The sequence below is a fragment of the Camelus dromedarius genome, chromosome 21, assembly GCF_036321535.1.
Source record: "Camelus dromedarius isolate mCamDro1 chromosome 21, mCamDro1.pat, whole genome shotgun sequence".
NCBI lineage: Eukaryota > Metazoa > Chordata > Mammalia > Artiodactyla > Camelidae > Camelus > Camelus dromedarius.
Genome location: NC_087456.1, coordinates 17,964,512 through 17,982,843, shown reverse-complemented (window position 1 = coordinate 17,982,843; position 18,332 = coordinate 17,964,512). Strand labels below are relative to the sequence as shown.

At 32.3% G+C, this 18,332-nt stretch overlaps 1 protein-coding gene across 8 annotated transcripts in view; it reads left to right on the top strand.

Moving 5' to 3' along the window:
• AKT3 (AKT serine/threonine kinase 3) overlaps positions 1-18,332 on the top strand; it is a 210,645-nt gene that overhangs the window by 3,282 nt on the left and 189,031 nt on the right. For 7 of the 8 annotated variants that reach the window (XM_064477233.1, XM_064477232.1, XM_064477235.1 and 4 more), the window contains one exon: positions 8,123-8,280. In XM_064477233.1, coding sequence (XP_064333303.1) covers positions 8,123-8,280 — 158 coding nt within the window. Of the gene's footprint in view, positions 1-8,122; positions 8,281-18,332 lie in introns of those variants that run through there. The other variant, XM_031438516.2, reaches the window with a different exon arrangement.

The following is an 18,332-nucleotide window of genomic DNA, read 5'->3' as shown; positions in this document are numbered from 1 at the left end:
GTTTATGTAATTTTAATAGCTGTAAAATGTTTTCAATAAGATTTCATTCATTCATTCAACAAATATTAAAGTGTGAACTGTGTGATAGGGGCTGATTTGATTAAAAACTTTTGCTATTTACATTTCATCCAGAAGGTCACTCCCATTAGAAAGTGAATTTGTTTTCAGAATCACTGCAAACCTAAACATGTTTTGGTTAAACATAGGACAGATGTACTTAGCATAGTCTTGTGCAACATAAGGATTTAAGATTTTTTAAACTCTTGCTTTTTATTTAAACATATGAGAGATTCTCTTAACAAAAATTCAATGGAAATTTCCAACTATTTAGGTTTTTTGAAAAAGAAAAGCCTGTTTTACAAATTGATCTAGTGGAAGTTTAGAGTTTACTTGAACTTTGCATATTTTTGTGAAAAGATAGCTGCACTTTCTTTTGTTGTTATACCTTTTACTAATAGAATTCACCCTTGGGAAGATAAGACTATTACTGTTAATGACATGTTAATTGGATTTTTAGCATGATTTGATAGGATCTGGTCTTCAGTGTGATTATGTTTAAAGCACTAAAAATATTTAATTTAGAACTGTTTAGATTTGAATAAAGTAAGATGCAAAACAGAAAAAGAAGTCGTTTCATTTTGACTAAATCAGTCTTGTAATTTGACTTCCATTTTTATTTTTCCTAAGTTAATATAAGTTAATACACATGATTCATTTTTGTGGATTTGTGTTAGAATATTTAAATTATTTTAAATTTCTCTGTTTTTAACTCCAGGTTTCAGGGTGAGCATCAGTATTCTTGATCTTGGTTTCATACAGCATGTACTTTTCTGTAGTCGCTTGAATCATCTGGATGTTAACTTAAATATTTTATCCTGGTTTTCTACATATGATAGAGCTAGATTCAATTTAGAGTTACTGCTGGATGGTGCCTCATAAGTATTTGCATATGCCAGGCACTGTTATATGTGCTTAACACATATAAATTCATTTAATCCTTGCAACACCCCGTACAGTTTTGAAAGTGATTTTCATAGGAGAAAACACTTTTTCTGGCATTATAAAAATCTGTTTTAACTTTCCTAATTTTGAAACACTTTTAGTATTTTTCCTAACCTGTTTGTACCTATTATTAGAGTTAACAATGGCAATGCTACATTTCAGTACTGTTGTACAATAGAATTTCTACAGAAATCAATATAGTTAAAGAAGTTAAACCGACTGATCCATAACTTTTTTTTTCATTTTTATTGTTTCAAATGCCAAATTAAGTTCCTCAAATGTTTGCATGTCTTATTGTAACACCATAGCCTTTCAGCATGTTAGATGTAAACACATTTCTTTTGCTAGGTAATCTTCAGATAGTTGATAGGTAAATTAATATATGCTTCTTGCCTGTAGATTTGCTTTCTTGTTCTTTTTCTTTTCAATACTCTGTTTAAATTTATTTGTCACCAATTACAGATATCTCACATTTCTAAATGGGTATATTTTGCTAATATTCGGAGGGAAACGTAAAAAAAATTCCTAGAAGAAATCACTAGAAGACTTTCAAATGTGAATTTTTCTTTCCTATGTTAATTGAAAAAGCCTCTGACTATATTTAGGAATCTAAGGGATGGGAGGGGAAGGAATATGGTATTTTGTCAGTATTGGAATTTAGTCCAAATTTTGTCTGAGTTTAACTGATGTTTGAATGTTTTATCTTCCCAACTACATATTAACCTTCTGAGGACGGGGACTGTGTCAGGATACTGCCATCCGATACTGAGTAGCTTTGAACTTGAAGAACCTCAAGCAAGAGCTATTTAGAGTTCATCTAATGCTACACTTTTATTTTTATGGCTAAGGAAACTGAGGCTCACAGGCTTAAAGGACCTTATAGAGCATCACCCTGGGCAGGGCAGAGTTGGGAACAGGGACCAAAGTTTCCTGGCCTGACCTTTGCTCTTTCTAATGCACCATTATGATGGACTTTGTTATTGGATTCCATACCTACTGGTTTAACTCTCAGTTTAATCAGGAGTAAAACCTGTCAAGCTAATTCTTGGCATTTAATGGACCATATACCAGTTGTATTTTGTGTGTATATGTATGTGGATTCTTTTTGTTGTATAATCAGGGAGGTTCCCAAGTTAGATAGCAGGAGGACTTGACATGTGTATTGGAAAAATATGGCCAAGTATGCAACTGAGATTGTTTTATTACCAACCTTTAACTTGTCCCTGTGTTATTATATAAGTGCTTTCAAGACACATTTTACATGAGAAACGTAGAAGCTAATTTGTCAATAGCTTGTTAAGTGGTTTAGGTGAGCCAGGGGACTCCCAATAGGCATTTTCTTAGTTGTTTCAAATCACAATGTTAAGTATATCATCCAGCACAAGTTGGTTTTAAATTTGATTAATAATGGATATGTTGGTTGAAATGACACTCAAATGGCCTAAACAGGAGTAGGGAAGAGGGGGTAAATGCTTTGTTTTTGTATATATATATTTCATAGTTTAAAAAGTTGATTTTTAAGAATTGGCAGTTTAGAATAACTGATAATTTGTGTGAAAGTTAGAAATCTTGCCTATGCTTATTCAGGTATTTTCCCATAGTGTAAAACAGTGGAAATATTTATAGAAAGAGTTTTAAGAAAGTCCCCAGAAAGTATTGGTCTAAAGGGAGGACAGGTATCTAAAGTACATTGTTTGTATGGTTCACTTCCCTATATGATATGTGGTTTGCAGGGTAATAACTCTTAAAAGGACAGACTGGCTTAGAGTTACTTGAAGTGCAGATCAGGTTACCTTGAATTTTTCTTCCACTTCAGTATTTTTCCTTTTCCTCAAATCCTTTTAAAAGTTTTATATAGTCTTATGCATTTATTATGGCATGTATTAGTTTCACCTATTTCTTAAAATCAGTAAATACCATGAATTTATATTATAATTCCCTTGACAGTCGTTTGTATTTCATAGTAGCAGCATTCTGTTGTATTTGGACATTAGTTGTTCTTCATTAATTCAGTTTGGTTAGCATATCTAAAGTAAAAAATATGGTGCAGAGCAAATATAGTATTAATTACAGCCAAATTTATAGTAGTTTAGACAAGGTTGTATTATAGAATTGTATCATGGTTTTTAATTTAGAAATTAACATACAGGAAGTTATTATTATGAATAACTTCCTGTATGTATGAATTTTATTCTTATTTGTAAAAAAGAATTGCTGGGGGTTCTTTTTAACTTCATGTCAACCTACTTCTAGTCTTGTTATAATTTTGTTTGTGATGCAACAGTTATATTTAATTTTTAGCTTCTTTGAAAACATTGTGCTTTATTGGATTTCTGAAATACAGTTTGTTACAGAAAAAAAAGTTCAGAACTATTCCCAAAATGTTATACATATTTTTGAGAGTTCATGTTGTGTTATTTTGTAGAAAGTATGCCATACTGATGGAAGACTTGAATTATAGGTAGTCATTCTTGTTACTTGTCACTAACTTGTTATGGTAATTGTGGGGAAATAATGTCATCATTATTGATAGGTTATGGTCTTCTTATGTTCAACATTGTAGATGCAATAGCTGCTGCACATACTCATTTGTATAGTTAAATGAGGAAATATATGTGAAAGCACTTTGGTGGCATCATTATAGGTTTGGAAAAGATTTTGAGATACTTTGTTTTACTTGTCTCGTCCTTGTCCCAGAGAAGATAATCAATACATATTTATTGACTCAATAAATACATGTATGTATTATATTTTCTTGGGTGAATGATATTTTAAAAAGGTGTTTGAAGAAGTTTAATTATTGCTTAAAATTGAATGATTGGCTGCCATAAGCAAGTATCTTTAAAAAATTCCTTACGGTATCATTAAGAAAATGTGCCATTCTTTTGCTTTTTTTCTCTCCTAATGGGTAATTTTGTCAGTGTTGATGCTTGATTTGTTTGGGAATTGAAACTTGATCATCTCAACAAGAAGAGTCAAAAAATGTTGAGGAAAAAAGGGATAATTTTAATGTGTGCTAGTCCTTAAAATTAATGGAGGTCTATGGGAAACATACTTCAATGAATAGGGAAGAATATTATCATTTTAATTATTTATATGTAGATGCTTCCATAATGTTTAAGTTCAGATTTGTTTTTATCATAGCTTCATACCATTCTCTTTGTTGACTTACAGTATTAATTTGCTTCATCATTGATAGTTATCTAAAGCTACATCTTCTTTCATTCATTCACTTGTTCCATATTTGTTGAGCATGTCTTCTGTGCCAGGCAATGTCAAATTGCTTTACTAAATAATATGGCTACTGAATGAGGTAGAAGATGTGAAAATGTTTTATAAGTCATAAAATGATGATTCAGGGTAATTATAATCAAATTGTGAAGTAATTCTGAATGAAAATACCTTTAGTGTAACTGCTTTGTGTAAATTTTATTGAACCTAACAAGAGTTTTGTATGAAATTTTTTATAAGAATAGGAAAAATTAGATTATCCAGCAATAAATGTTTAATGCAGTAGGTTTAAAAGAAAAAGAAACTAGATTTTGTTTATTAAAGCTTATTAGAGAGAACACATTTCTAGAGAAGTTAGGACTGTAGGAAGAGGTGAATTTCACTCTACCTTAGGAAACAGATTGCAGACTTAAAGTCCAGGCCATCATTTTGCAGATTAGTGTTTTCAGTAACATGGGAGACTGAGTGGGAGAAGGTATTTGACTTGGTGCAGGAGGGTTGCCACTGTAGGAAAAGTAGATCAAAGAATGTGGTTTACTGCTTGAGAGTCGGTAGCATTGGTTCCGTACACTAAAGACAGCATTTATTTCTATCTTATTGATCATAATTCTAGAGTAGTATACCTTTGAATGTCTTTTGAATTGTGTTCAAAGAATGTATCATTTTAGCCAGTAGAGACCCAAGAGCAATTTTAAAGCTGAAAATTATGATTATGGGTACTATTCGGTAACATTTTAAGATGCAAAATGGATAAAGCTATCTCTATGATGCCTGGGTTACCTGGCCCTGTTGAAGATACATTTTGTCCTATTGATTTAACATATATTTTAACAGAGTTTAATCTAAATATATAGAAACTGATAGATATCTTTAAATAACTTGATTTTGGAAACGGTTTCATTATAAACCAAAATTCATTGATTTGGGGTTGATCTGAATATTTCAGTGTATTGTTTTGTACTGAAGAGGCAGTGCTAGTGGAAAGTGTGTGCCTGTTTCTCTGCTCTTGATTCTCTTATAAAGTAGCTGTGTGACGTTGGGCAAGTCATTTCATCTGTCTTGACTTCTGTTTCCTCAACTGTAAAATGAAGGTCCCTTGTAACAATGAAACGCCCACTTAAAAAAATAGAATCAATTTTGAAAATACTTTTTTTCTTCTGATGTTCTTTATAAGGGTATTATAGTGCAAGTTATTTCAGTAGGAAATTATGTATTTTATATTTGTTAATTGGATATATATTGTTTTATGGTTATCACTAAGTGTTGATCCCTGATCTGTTGCATTTCCAATCCCCTAAATATTAAGATACGAATTTTCATTTTATAGTCAGAAACCAAGAATGGCTTAACAGATGTGAAGCCCCTTGCTATAAGTACTACCAAAGAAAAAACTCTCTTAAGTTCAGTTCTTTTAAAGACATCGTTTTGCACTAATGTTCCTAATATTTAACTTCTTTATACAGTTGACCCTTTACCAGTGCTGGAGTTAGGGATGCCCCCCACCCCCATACTTGTGTCAAAAATCCATCCACCACAATCCTGCCTCAAAAACAAAGATACATGACTCATTCAAGGGCAGGAAGCTGAAACAGTTCGGATAGAATTAGGACTCAAATTTTAGTTCTTTGATACCACATATTGTGATCTCTAATTGAACACAAACTTTCCCCCACACTTAGTTACTTTAAAAATCTGTAAAATGAAAACACAGGTACTATATTCATTGAAGGGAAAAAAAAAACCACATATAAGTGGACCCATGCAGTTCAAACCCCTGTTGTTCAAGGGTCAACTGTAATTATTTATGCTCTATAAAGAGTTAACCTTTTCATGTTATCTAGTTCTGTATTAAGTAGCCAGTTGACTATGTTGAGTTCTTCAGGAAGTTACATAAATCAAATTATAATGATGTTTTGATTCTTTACTGAAGGTTTTTTTGTTTGTTTTGCCTGTTTTTAATGGTGAAATGGATCTTGTCTTGAATTATGTGGCCACTTCATGTATCTGTTTCTCACAGCGTGTTCCTCTGGACTTCAATATATGTTAACTAAAGGGAAAAAAAGCCTTTTGTGTTCAAATAAATTTAGGATTTGCTGGGATAAATAAGGTTATACGTTATATATTTTGTACCTTTAATACAGTAATAGTGATGTTTCAAGAGGACATGGTTATAGAATTTCCCAGCTTTATTTGACCAAAGAATTTTTTTTTCTTTTTTTAACTCTCTTTTCTTCTTAATTTTTTGGAATTTCTCTTAGTATTCTGTCAGGCATATTTTCAGAAGATACAGCCAGATTCTAATATCCCTTTTGACTCTGTACAGTAGCAGACAATGATTTTGAGGACAGTCTTGGCCCTGGCTGTAGTTATTTCCCTCAGCCGCGTGGGACAAGATGGGCGTGGTCTTTTATTCAGCCACACAAATTTTGTCAGGCTTAAAAGAATGTTAGTCTTGATTCCTGATGCTAAATGATTATTAGGCTCTGTACTTAATTTGCATTGGAGAAAGAACTGTAATTCAGTTCAGTACTGGCTAGGGAGTCTAATGTTGAACTTAACTGCTATACCTACTAATCAAAACCCAATTTGAGAAAATTAGGATAGTTGTATAGTTCATCCATCCATTTTTTTGGTTATCTAAAATTTTTGCCTGGATTCCTGTATCAAGTTTTTTGGTCCCTTTCTGTGGAAATGCTTTAACCCACTTTTTTCTTGGCATTTTCCTTTTTAGATTGAGAGGGACAATAAGAAATAGCCCTATAAAACTCGTTGCTGCATATATGTGAGGATATTTTTGAGGACTTTCTGACACTGCAAGATGTCTTCTAAAGATTTGTGGGTTAAATTTCAGATTTTTGTCCTAGGAAGAATTGTTTTTCTGAGTAACTTCTTTTTTTCTTTTTAAAAGTATTTATGGATACTGTAAATATTGAAACCAATTGTATTTCCTTATTTACATTGCTTCCTGAAAGCTTTGTGCTAAAATTGTGACCCATCTTTCACAAATATGTAGATTTTTACTCTGGCTTCTTTTTATCTTTACTTAAGGCAGTATTAGTTTTGGAGTTAAGAATGCAGGCTCTGCAATCAGCTTGCGCTCAGCTCTTGGTGCCATCATTCATTAGCTGTGTTGAAATCAGTCAAGCTGCTTAATCTCTGTGAGCATCTTTTCCCCATTTAGGAAATGGAGTTAATTGTACCCTCATAGGGTTGTTGCAAAGATTTTCTGAGATTAATAGATGTGAGCACCTGCAGTAGTTCTTGACATGTCTAGAATACTCCATACTGTTTCCCACTTTCATATTCCCTTTGTCTCACTTACATTAAAGATAATTGGTTTTATATTATTTATAATATTTTATTTATTATAACCTACCTAAAATATTTCTTGAAACAAGGCAGAGCAAGGATACATAAGTGGTGGTTTCTTAGTATATTGTTTCTTACATAAAATCCAGCAATTAGAAACATTCACAGTTGCTTTGCCATAGCTATTTCTAAATTTACAGGAGTTTTGAAACTAGACATACACGAAGATTTACTTTCAGTCCACCTCACTTTCATTCCTTTCTCTTTTCGCCTCAAACACACATCACCAAGCAAATCTTCTGTATTATTTGTGTAGGTGTGACAGTGGTTTTCTTAAGATATTTTTTGCTGCAGCCTCTTAGGTTAAAAGTTTCACTATCATTTGAAATCTGTCACAAGATGAAGGAAGTGCATTCATTATAGAACTACTTAATAAATAAGTTCTCCAGTTTGAAGAGCTAGACTTTTATGTGAGGTCAGGCCAGTTGAAGACATTTACAAAGAATTAGTTGTTTGTTATTGCTATATGAGTTGCAAGAATGGAAAAAAAAGAAATTCTTTCTTCAATACTTCCTTCCAGGCTGAGTCATCACTAGAGAGTGGGAAGGGCAGCAGCAGCAGAGAATCCAAACCCCAAAGCTGGTATCACAAAGTACCATTTCTGCAAGTTGGGGGCTCAGAGGGGAGCCATCATGAGCGATGTTACCATTGTGAAAGAAGGTTGGGTTCAGAAGAGGGGTAAGTGTTCAACAAAACCGAAAATAATATGGTTGGTAAGTGTGCTAACATTTAGTGGTATCCTGGACATTGATATTTTTTTCCGATGTTGTTAACAAAGTAAACTACGACATACTATGTCCAGTAAGATAGAAACGGTATTTAACATATGTGTTAGGAATTTGCTTGTTATTTAGGGATTCTTTATAATTCTTGATTTTGATCATTTGTAAATTAAGTTATGAAGGTTTAGCTTTCTGGTATGTTGTATGCATGCATATTACAGAAAGTTTGTGTTGTATTTTTCTGTATTGTCCACAAATTCTACAATCCAGAGAGACGTCTTTAGAATAATTTACTATTATTTACTCTAGAAAAGTGTCTAACTTGTATGCATTTAAAGACGTGTAAATATATAAATAAATAAAAGTATTTGATTAAGCCAATTTGGGCAGTGGCCGGGGAAGGGTTTAAAGTAGTAAAGGAGGAAGAGTTCACCCACAAACTCATAGATTCAATAATCTCGTAATTAGATAAAGTCCAGAAGTAAAAGACCGAAGAGGAAAGGGATTTTGTGTGTATGTGTGTGTGTGTGTTTACGCTTAATTTCAAATTTTTACTTTTCATGTTCTACTTTCAGTATTTCTTGTTCACTCCTACTTTAGATAAATAAATTCAAATGCATTATTGCTCATTTTCAATATTAAAGGAAGAACTCTTCAATGTAAAACTTAGTTTATCTTCCATGAGATTACCTGCTAATGTGGGTAATGTGTTTATTAGAAATCTAGAGTTTAGACTGGTTGCCAGGCAACTACTGTTTATCCACATGGCCAAATTTAGTAGGATGAGGACTGTTCCATTCTCAGGGCTTTTAAGTTCCAGTACATCTATTTTCTGGTTAAAAGTTACCTCTTAATAATTTAGTGATTTTAATATTCTTTGAAGGTCTGTAGGTAACACTAAACAGCTGTTGTCAGTAGTTAAGCCTGATTATGTATTAGTGAGTTTTGAAAAATCAGCCTTATTGAGTTATAATTTACATACTATAAAATTCACCAAAGTGTACTCTTTGATGAATTTTGCTACATTTATACGGTAGTGTAACAAACCCTACGATCATGATGTAGAAAATTTCTGTCACCCCAGGAAGCTCCCTCATTCCCTTATGCAGTCAGTCCTCTTCCCTCAACCCTGGCAAGCACTAATTTGCTTCTACTATAATTCTCCTTTTGTAGAATTTCATATATGTAGAATCACAATGTGTGGTCCTTTGCATCTGATTACTTTCGCATGGGATAATACTTGAAAGATCCATCTGTGTTGCTGTATATATCATTAGTTTGTTGTATATATCATTAGTATATATCATTCCTTTTTATTGTTGAGTAGTATTCCGCAGTCTGGGCATACCACAGTTTGTTTATCAGTTTACTAGTTTTGATGGACATTTGGGTTTCTAGTTTTTGGCTATTATGAATAAAACTGCTATGAACATTTCAGTGCATGTCTTTGCATAATGTGTTTTTCATTTTTCTTGGTTAATAACCTAAGAATGAGATTGCTGAGTCATATGGTAAGTGTGTGTTTAACTTTATGAAGACTGCTAAACTTCCAAAGTGGATTATTTGTATTCCTAAATTTAATTTCTTTTGTATTATTCTCATATTATAAATTTGGAAAACATTTTCATATTATAGAGCTGTATTACATTCATATTATTTTTCCTATTTTGTTTTGGGGTGGCAGATCATTAAACTTTTTGGAGTTTTATTTTTTTTTAATCTCAAAAAGTGCTCTCACAAGATTGTTGGTGAGGATTAAATAAGATAGTGGATGTCGGTGTGTTTTGACAATTCTAACACAGTAAGCTATTACTATCACTTTTTTTTCAGTGATTTAGAGTGGTTCTTGAGTCTGTTTAATTAATTATGACTTCTCTGGAATACTTCTCAGAATAGCAGGTTGGTATTTTATACATGGGATATAGAAAAAAGAAAAAATGAAAAAGATTTTCTCATTTTTCCTGCATTGGTTAGGGAAGGAGAATTATAGTAATTGTGTGTGTGTGTGTGTTCTGGAAAGTAATAGTCATATAAACATGAGATTTTAAATAGTACACAAAGACATAGAATGAAAAGTAACTCCACTTCTTCCAACTAGTTTCTGTCCTCAGAGGTAACCATTTTAGACCTTTTCTATTTTTACATCTTCTGCTGATGATAATAATCACAGTAATTTTATATGTAATATGCTAAACTTTATTTTTGATGATTCTAGTATATCTCCATTGTGAAAAATGAAGAATTTAAAATTTTAATACCTAGTCTCTCCCTTCTTCCTTTTATTCATTTAGTTTTTGGCATTTATGGTTAAACTTCTAGCTGTTGCACTGTTAATTCTAGAAAGCTTTTAAACATGTCTAAACTTGCTGCTTTACAAGTTGAGAAAAATTGGTACCCTCTGACAATCTTTCCCTTGAATTCCACATTTCCTTTCCAATTGATGTCAACTGTAACATTTATTTTACATTGTCTGGGTTTGTAATAGTTATACTTACTGATTCTGAAAAGCAATAGTAATCTATATTATGATTATGTAAATACTACTCTCTGCTAAAGAAGAGTAGTATGATTTGTATGATGGGATCCATAGAGAATGAGTGGATTTTTATACTCTGTTGGTACTCAGAATCATCCCATACTGCAGTCTGGCTTCTAGTTTAGAATATAACTTTTTCCTGGATTTTCTAATTGCCACACTTTGCCCGTATTGGTGGAAGGGTGTGTGCCTTCTTCATCATATCACTTGGTTATTGAGCTTTTTTTATTTTTACTATTTGTTGAAGTTCTGATATGAACTGACTTTTTTGAAGATGATGCTTAGCTAATATCATGCTGTTTAATTGCATTGTTGGATAAGTTCTGTACTTTCTTAGATCTCACATTGTTCGTCTTTTTGTTTTGGATTTATTTTGCAGTTTTCTAGAGCACTTTCTGAAGTAATTTTTTTGGAAAGAATGCATGTAGGTACTTGTTAACACAGTGTTTGAAGTATCTTTTTTACTTTTTCACCTGATATATACCCTGGCTGGGTATAGAATTCAGGTTTAAAATAAGTTTCCTTCAGCATCTTGACGGTTGCATTTCATTACCTTTTAATGACCAGTTTTACTGATAGAGGCTTGATGCTACTATGAATAGTGTTTTTGTAGATAGCCTGTTTTTGTTCTCTGGAAGCTTTTTGTGTTGATGCCTCTTTATCCTTGGTGTTATGAAATTTAAATAGGATGAGTTACAGTCCTTCTAAATTCATTGAGTGAATTAAATTCATTTAAATTCATTCAGTAAAGCATTTTGTGGGCCCTTTGAAAATGCGGCCTTATGTCTTCAGTTCTGGGAGATCTGTATTTCTTTCATTATTTTTTCCTTTCTATGTTCTCTATTCTTTTGCTTTCCCCCCCATAGCTTCTGTACCAATACTATGTTTTGAAGTTGTTTTGTTTGCCATGTTTTTGTTTTTTCTCTTCAGAGAGCTGAGATTGAATTACTTATCTCAGCTATTACTTTATATTTCTGGGAATTCTCTCTAGTTTGTGACCACCTGCTTTTATTTTATGTATATAATATAATCTTTAATCTTAGAACACCAAATAGATTTTAAGTTGTTTTTCCTCTGTGAATTATTCTTCCAGTTTGTGCTTATTTTGGTTCTTTTTTGATGGTGTTTGTTTTCTTCAGGTGTCTGGTGATCCTTGTTTGTCTATGTATATTTCTGAATTAAAGTCTAAAGTTACAGATAGTGTCCTCTGTTTTTATAGGTCATGTATTTACCTTATACTTTGATAAATTAGATCCACTGAATGAGGATTTGTGATGGTAGTGTTTAACTGTACTCTTGAAAAGACTACTTGAAATTTTAGGGAAAACCAAATTGAGCATTACATTTTTTTCTTCCACTCTTAATTCATTCCTTTAGAGATTTTTCAGTATTACTTTAATAATAATTTTGTGTTTTCATCAAGCATATTTTATTTTATAGTTTGTTATTTGGCTATACTTTGGATCAAAGAATTTCTCCCAGAAGAGTATTAATTATTTGCCTCTTAACTTGTTACCCGGGGAAGATTATTATCACCTGAACTTTGGTGTCTTGTTTGAAAATAAGTATATCTGCCTTCTTTACCTCATGGTGTGGTTGTAAGCATTATGAGATAATGTATGTAGAAGAGTATTTTTAAACTATTAAACTATAAATAAAAGGTATTGATAAAAAAAGTTTTGATACAGTCCTTACATTGAATATCAGTCCTTTTTCTTAAACCTGTATTTATGAGTCAGTTCTTAGCTTCTATCCAGATATAATCTTATTTTACTTGTACTTTTAATGTGAGTAAGTTGCTCTTCAATAAATATCTTTCTAGAAAAGGGAGAAAAGGATTTAAAGATAATTATTGTTATTATGTAGGATAGATGCTTTCCTAACTTTGGTTAGTAGTGGTATATTAGTAGTGTCACTTATTTTTTCTGTACTTTTCTGGAGCAGTTGAGATAATTGACATAACACATCAACATGGTATTGTTGGTGTTAGAAGTGACAAAAGAAACATGAGTTGCAAACTTGAATAAAGTATTATCTGTATTTTCCTCTTGATGGTCCTAGGAGAGCATCTCACAGTTTGGCTGCACATCAGCATAAGAAGCATCTGCATATGTATTAAACATTTGTTAAAATGTCTCCTGTATTAAACATTTGTTAAAATGTCTTTTTCAAAGACCAGCTTTTGGTTTACTTTAGGTAACTCAGAATCTCTAGATGTCAAAAATTTTGCTTAGTTTGTTCCAGTACAGCTAGTGATAATTTTCTCTGAAGAAACTTACTGTATTAATAAAATGGGAAATTTAACCAGCTTAAAAGGTTTAAATTATAGAATTAAGTGGATTTAATAATATTACATAAAGGCTCATCATAATTTATAAAATTCTGTTTAGTTAATGGTACTATTTCTTAAAAATCTAAGTAGTCTCTTACTAATGTGAAGAGCCAATTTCTTGATAAGAAGTTAAAATTTATAATATATTTCTAGTAAACTCATAATCTTACTGTTTTGAAATTGACACAAATCTAAGAGGTGGTTTTACCATTAAAACATTTTGATTGATGAAAGTGCTGCATGCGTGTATTAGTTTCTTACACTTTTCCTCGTTTTAGCGCCTAATCTGTTGAACTTTCATGTTGTGTTCTGTGCGTATAACCAGCTTGTGCTTCCAGAGAACTTTTTCCCTAATTTGTCTTGTACTTAATGGTATCTAATTCAGGGATATCCATAAACTGTGTCCCTTGAATTATATATTTTTTACACTCTATGAAATGGTTTGTTTAGATGAACTAGAATGTTAGTATTTGGTAATTCTAAGCTGAAACTTTATAGTTTTTTGAGTTTTCTTACAAAATAGCTTAATGCCCACTGTGTAAAATATAATTCATTAACAAAGTTTGTAAGCTGGGTTATGTTTTATTGTGATTGCTGTGATCTAGTCAATTGTAAGTTGTTACAGAAAACAAAGTGCACATTTTTGGGGGTGCTCATCTAAGTCCAAAGGACTTTCCTTCTCCTTTAATTTGTGTGTACTTGTGTACATTTTGTTCATGTTTTATTCAGATTACTTCTGAAGTAAATCATAAAGTGATTAAGCAAAAAGAAAATGACAGTATCATTTCCTGTTTACTACTTACCAGCAAACATTTTCCGTAGAGAGTAAAGAGCTGTGGTGGTGACTATAAACCACATGATAAATTAGAGAAGCTCACTTTGACTATTGATGTTACAAATGGAGAAGAAACATGGAAGAATTAAATTTGTTTTCTACTGGTATTGAAACTCTGAGATTTAATGTATTTACAATAATGTGAAATTTGTTTTTCCTGTTGTTTCAGTATTTTTGTATTGAAAAATTTAACCAAGTAAACCAAATGGAGAGAACCATCAAATGATAAGCTTTCATATGCATTCTGTAAAGTTGCTGTTATACACCATCCCAATCAATAATTGAGTTTTGTGTATTGACTTTGTATCCTGCAGCCATATTAAATTCACTTATTAATGTTAACTCTGAAGATTTTTTATGTTGATGGTTAAGTTATCTGCAAAGAGCCACAGTTCTGTTTCCTCCTTTCCAGTTTTTATGCCTATAATTAATTTTTCTGGTCTTATTTCATTAGTTAGACCTCCAGTACAATGTTGAGTAAAATTGGTGAGAGTGGACATTTTTGCCTTACTTCTTATCTTATTGGGAAAGCATTTATTTTACCACCAGATACCACATTAGCTGTAGGTTTTTCATTGCTACCCTTTATTGAGTTGAGAAGCTTCCTTTCTATTCCTGTTTTCCTAAGAGAACTTATTTGTTCGTTAACAAAAATTTTTTTTTAGTACTAAATAAGGGAGGTACTCAGAACTGTTGGTCAGGATTTAAAACTCTCTAAGAATGGAAGAGGGGAGTATCTTCCATCTAGTGAAATCCTCATGCTATTTGAGTAGTGTCATTCACTGCTCTCTGTCCCAGTGGGGAGTGCAGGGAAACTGTACCTCTTGAACTTGTTGGGGTATCTCCCTTGGAGAAGCTACCTCCGTAGTTTCTATATCCTTTGCAACAGAGAAACTTTCTTTAATTGTCTAATGGCATTCAATAATCAGTCACATTGGTCTTAACTGATGTGACAGCCGTGCACCTACCACTGTATTTTTTTATAGATATGTTTTCGCTTATGCTGGTTTTTCTATTTGGCATGTTTTATTTTTGCCTTCTGTCTTTGTTGAAGAAAATCTTCCACAATCCACAAGGCCAAATTTTAATATCATCTTCTCAGTATTTCCCAGATCACAGTCTCGCAAAATTAGAATGATTCTTCTTGTCTGTCAATATTCTATCACTTTCATGCCTTTCCTTCCTTTTGGCTTTATATTGACTAATTATTACATAGATCCATTATTTTACCTTCTCTGTTGTAAGCTCCCTGAGGGGAAGAACTGTGTCCAGTATAACTGTATTTCTTTCTCATACAGGATCTACCAGTACCTTGAATATAGTAGGCTCTTACTCAGTCTTTGCTGAGTGAATAAGGAGGAGGAAGAAAACAATCAAGGAGCTCAGACAGTAGTATGTCACAGATTTCAGGTCAGGGATCTAGAATTGGGGCAGCTGAGGGAAGGCAGGGAACACAGAATAGATCACAGTTATGAAAGCAGCCTGTATCTAGGATACGGTCCTGGGGTTCTAGAACAGGTCATATATCTGTCAAGTTTTTGTGCGTAGGGACTTAAAAGGGTAGGAAGTGATAGAGCTGAGTGAATGGTTATTCCTGGCAGAGGTGGCTGAACAGAACCCTGATAGTCCCCGCATGGGTTAGTGTATAAGTTATCTAAGTCAGTTAAGTATGACACTGTAGTGAAAATATAGTGGTGATCATATGCGATGTTCTGGAAAATTTACCCATATTTTAAGGATAATTTTTGCTTTACTGTTAAAACTGACAAGTACTTCTGAGTTCATGAAACTTAAGCCTGTAGGAAGAATCTTTTCTGATGTGTTTCTGGTAAATCACTGATCTCAGATAATTGTGAGTGATTAAAATCTCACTGTATAAGACATAACTGTTTTAATCATTTAACAACTCTGAGCACTAGTAGTGGTATTTGTTTTGCTGTTCTGAGCAGTATAAAAACAAGGTCTGTTTTCTATGTGATAGGCCTTCAGATACTTCAAAATCACTATGATGTCTTCTTTGAAATCATCTTTTTAAGCAAAATGTTTTCTTTTGTTTACTATATGACATGGTCTTTAGCCCTCTTATACATAATCTGGTGTCCTACTGTGGAAATACCTCTTTGTCAATGTTTCTCTTAAAATGTGGTGCCCAGAAGTGAGTGTAACAGTGTAGCTGTGGTCAGTGCAGGGAGGATCACAGCAGGACTGTTAGCCTCTGATGTCTGTCTTGGCAGGACTATCCCTGCAATTTAAGGCTGCAGTCACCTTTTAGAGGAAGTTTTATTATGTTTTGTTTATACAAGTTATTTACGTATGCCAATTTGTTGTCCAGATGTTACTAACTTACTTTCCCATCACTAACTTGTAAAAGTTTGTGCTTTCTCATACCATAGCCATCACTGGGTGTTATCTTTTTTAGTTTTTGCGATTATATTGCTATTTTATTTTACATTTCTTGTTACTTAGATTAAACTTTGTTGTTACTGTTTTTAGACATTTTTTTTTCAAATAAATTGCTTTTCATATTCTTAGTCAATTTTTATATAAGAAGCCTATGTCTTTAGTCAGATTCACAAATAGTATATATTCTTATTTATTTACAAGAACTTTTTGCATATGCAGAATACTGTTAGTTTATTAATCATTTTGTTGTTGTTGCAAATATTTCCCTGGTTTGTTTATGCCTTTTAATTTTATGGTATGTTTTTGTCATGTAAAGGTTTTTAATTGTTGTGCAGTCTGCTATATCATACTTCTCTTCCAAGGAGGCCATTGAGGTCCTACTTAGAAATTTTTGCCGTTTTCTTTGAGCACTATTATGATTTTAAAAATCTGAATTATGGAAGTTAATACATGAATTCTTTTTGTAAAAGATTAAAGAGGCAAATAAATAAATATAGTACCGTATAATTCCTCCACTGTATTTTCCTTCTCAGAACAAAATCACTGTCAAGTGTGTTATGCCAATATAAAGTCATATTTTTCCTCAAATATTTAAGAACCAGAAATATAATGCCAAACTGTAAGTAGTATTTGCCTCTTGCCGAGAGACTAGGATTCAAGAGATTGGGCAGGGGACAGGAAGAGGGATAATTAAAGTAATGAGACTTAATGTGCTTTCTGTAAACATTTGATTCTTTTTGTTTTATCTCATTTTGCATAAATGGCATCATAATCACCTAACAATATATCTTAGAGATTTGTTTATGCTATTGCAACATGGTAATTCAGAACAGAAGAATGACTAGTTTGAGGTAACTTGCTCTTAGTGAATCTACTGTTACTTCTCATTCATTTACTTTTCTCATTTGTTGTTGTTGGCGGGAGGTAATTTTGTTTTTTTTGTTGTTTATTCGTTTATTTAATGGAGGCACTAGGGATTGAACCCAGGACCTCTGGCATGCCAGGCATGTGCTCTACCACTGAGCTATACCCTCTCTTCTACTTTTCTCATTTTTAAGTACTGTCAGTTTAATCCAGTGTTTAAGAGAATGGAACTTAATTTTAAGTCAAGTCTTTGCCTTTTAATGACTGTGGGCAAAATACTCAATCTTAATATGCCTTAAATTTCTCATTTATAAAATGGAGATGATAATAGTATCTACTTTATTTTTATATGGTCGTAAGACTCAAAGATCATAATATTTGATTAGCTTTTATCACAGTACATGGGATATATTAAATAGTTAATAAATAGTAGTTGCTATTATTAGTTAATAATCTAAAATATTGCTAAGTTTGACATCAAGTTTACTAATAATTAATATTTAGGCTCAATTGTTGTTTTCTTCTATAAAAAGAATAAGGATAGTTGCCCTTCCAGGGTTTTTTTTGTTTTGTTTTGTTTTTAATACCCTTCTCATGCTCTATATTTCTCAAAGATTATTGTTGTTAATTGGAACTCAAAGTGATAACTTCTCTATCTTCTCAGCACCTTTGGGCATCAATGGTTGCATTATGATGGTTCTTTTTTAAGAAGACAACTGTAAAAGAGGAATTATTAGTATTCCTTTTCTGTTGTCTGGTTTGAATGTTGTGCTCTCTTCTTCAGTCTTCTTTTTTTATAATTTTAAAATTTATGTTTGTCCTTAACATTTTTAAAAATTCATTTGTTTTTTCTGTATTCTCTGTTATGACACATCTATCTTTTCCAGCACTTTTTCTTGAATTAAATGAATTAGTGCTATAGCAGCAAGTACACACACTTTTTTTTTTTTTCTCACTCAGGATTGGGTGAGGCCAAATGATAGTTGCATTTTAATCCTGCGTCTTTTGACTAAAAACGTTTGTTATATAAGAACACTG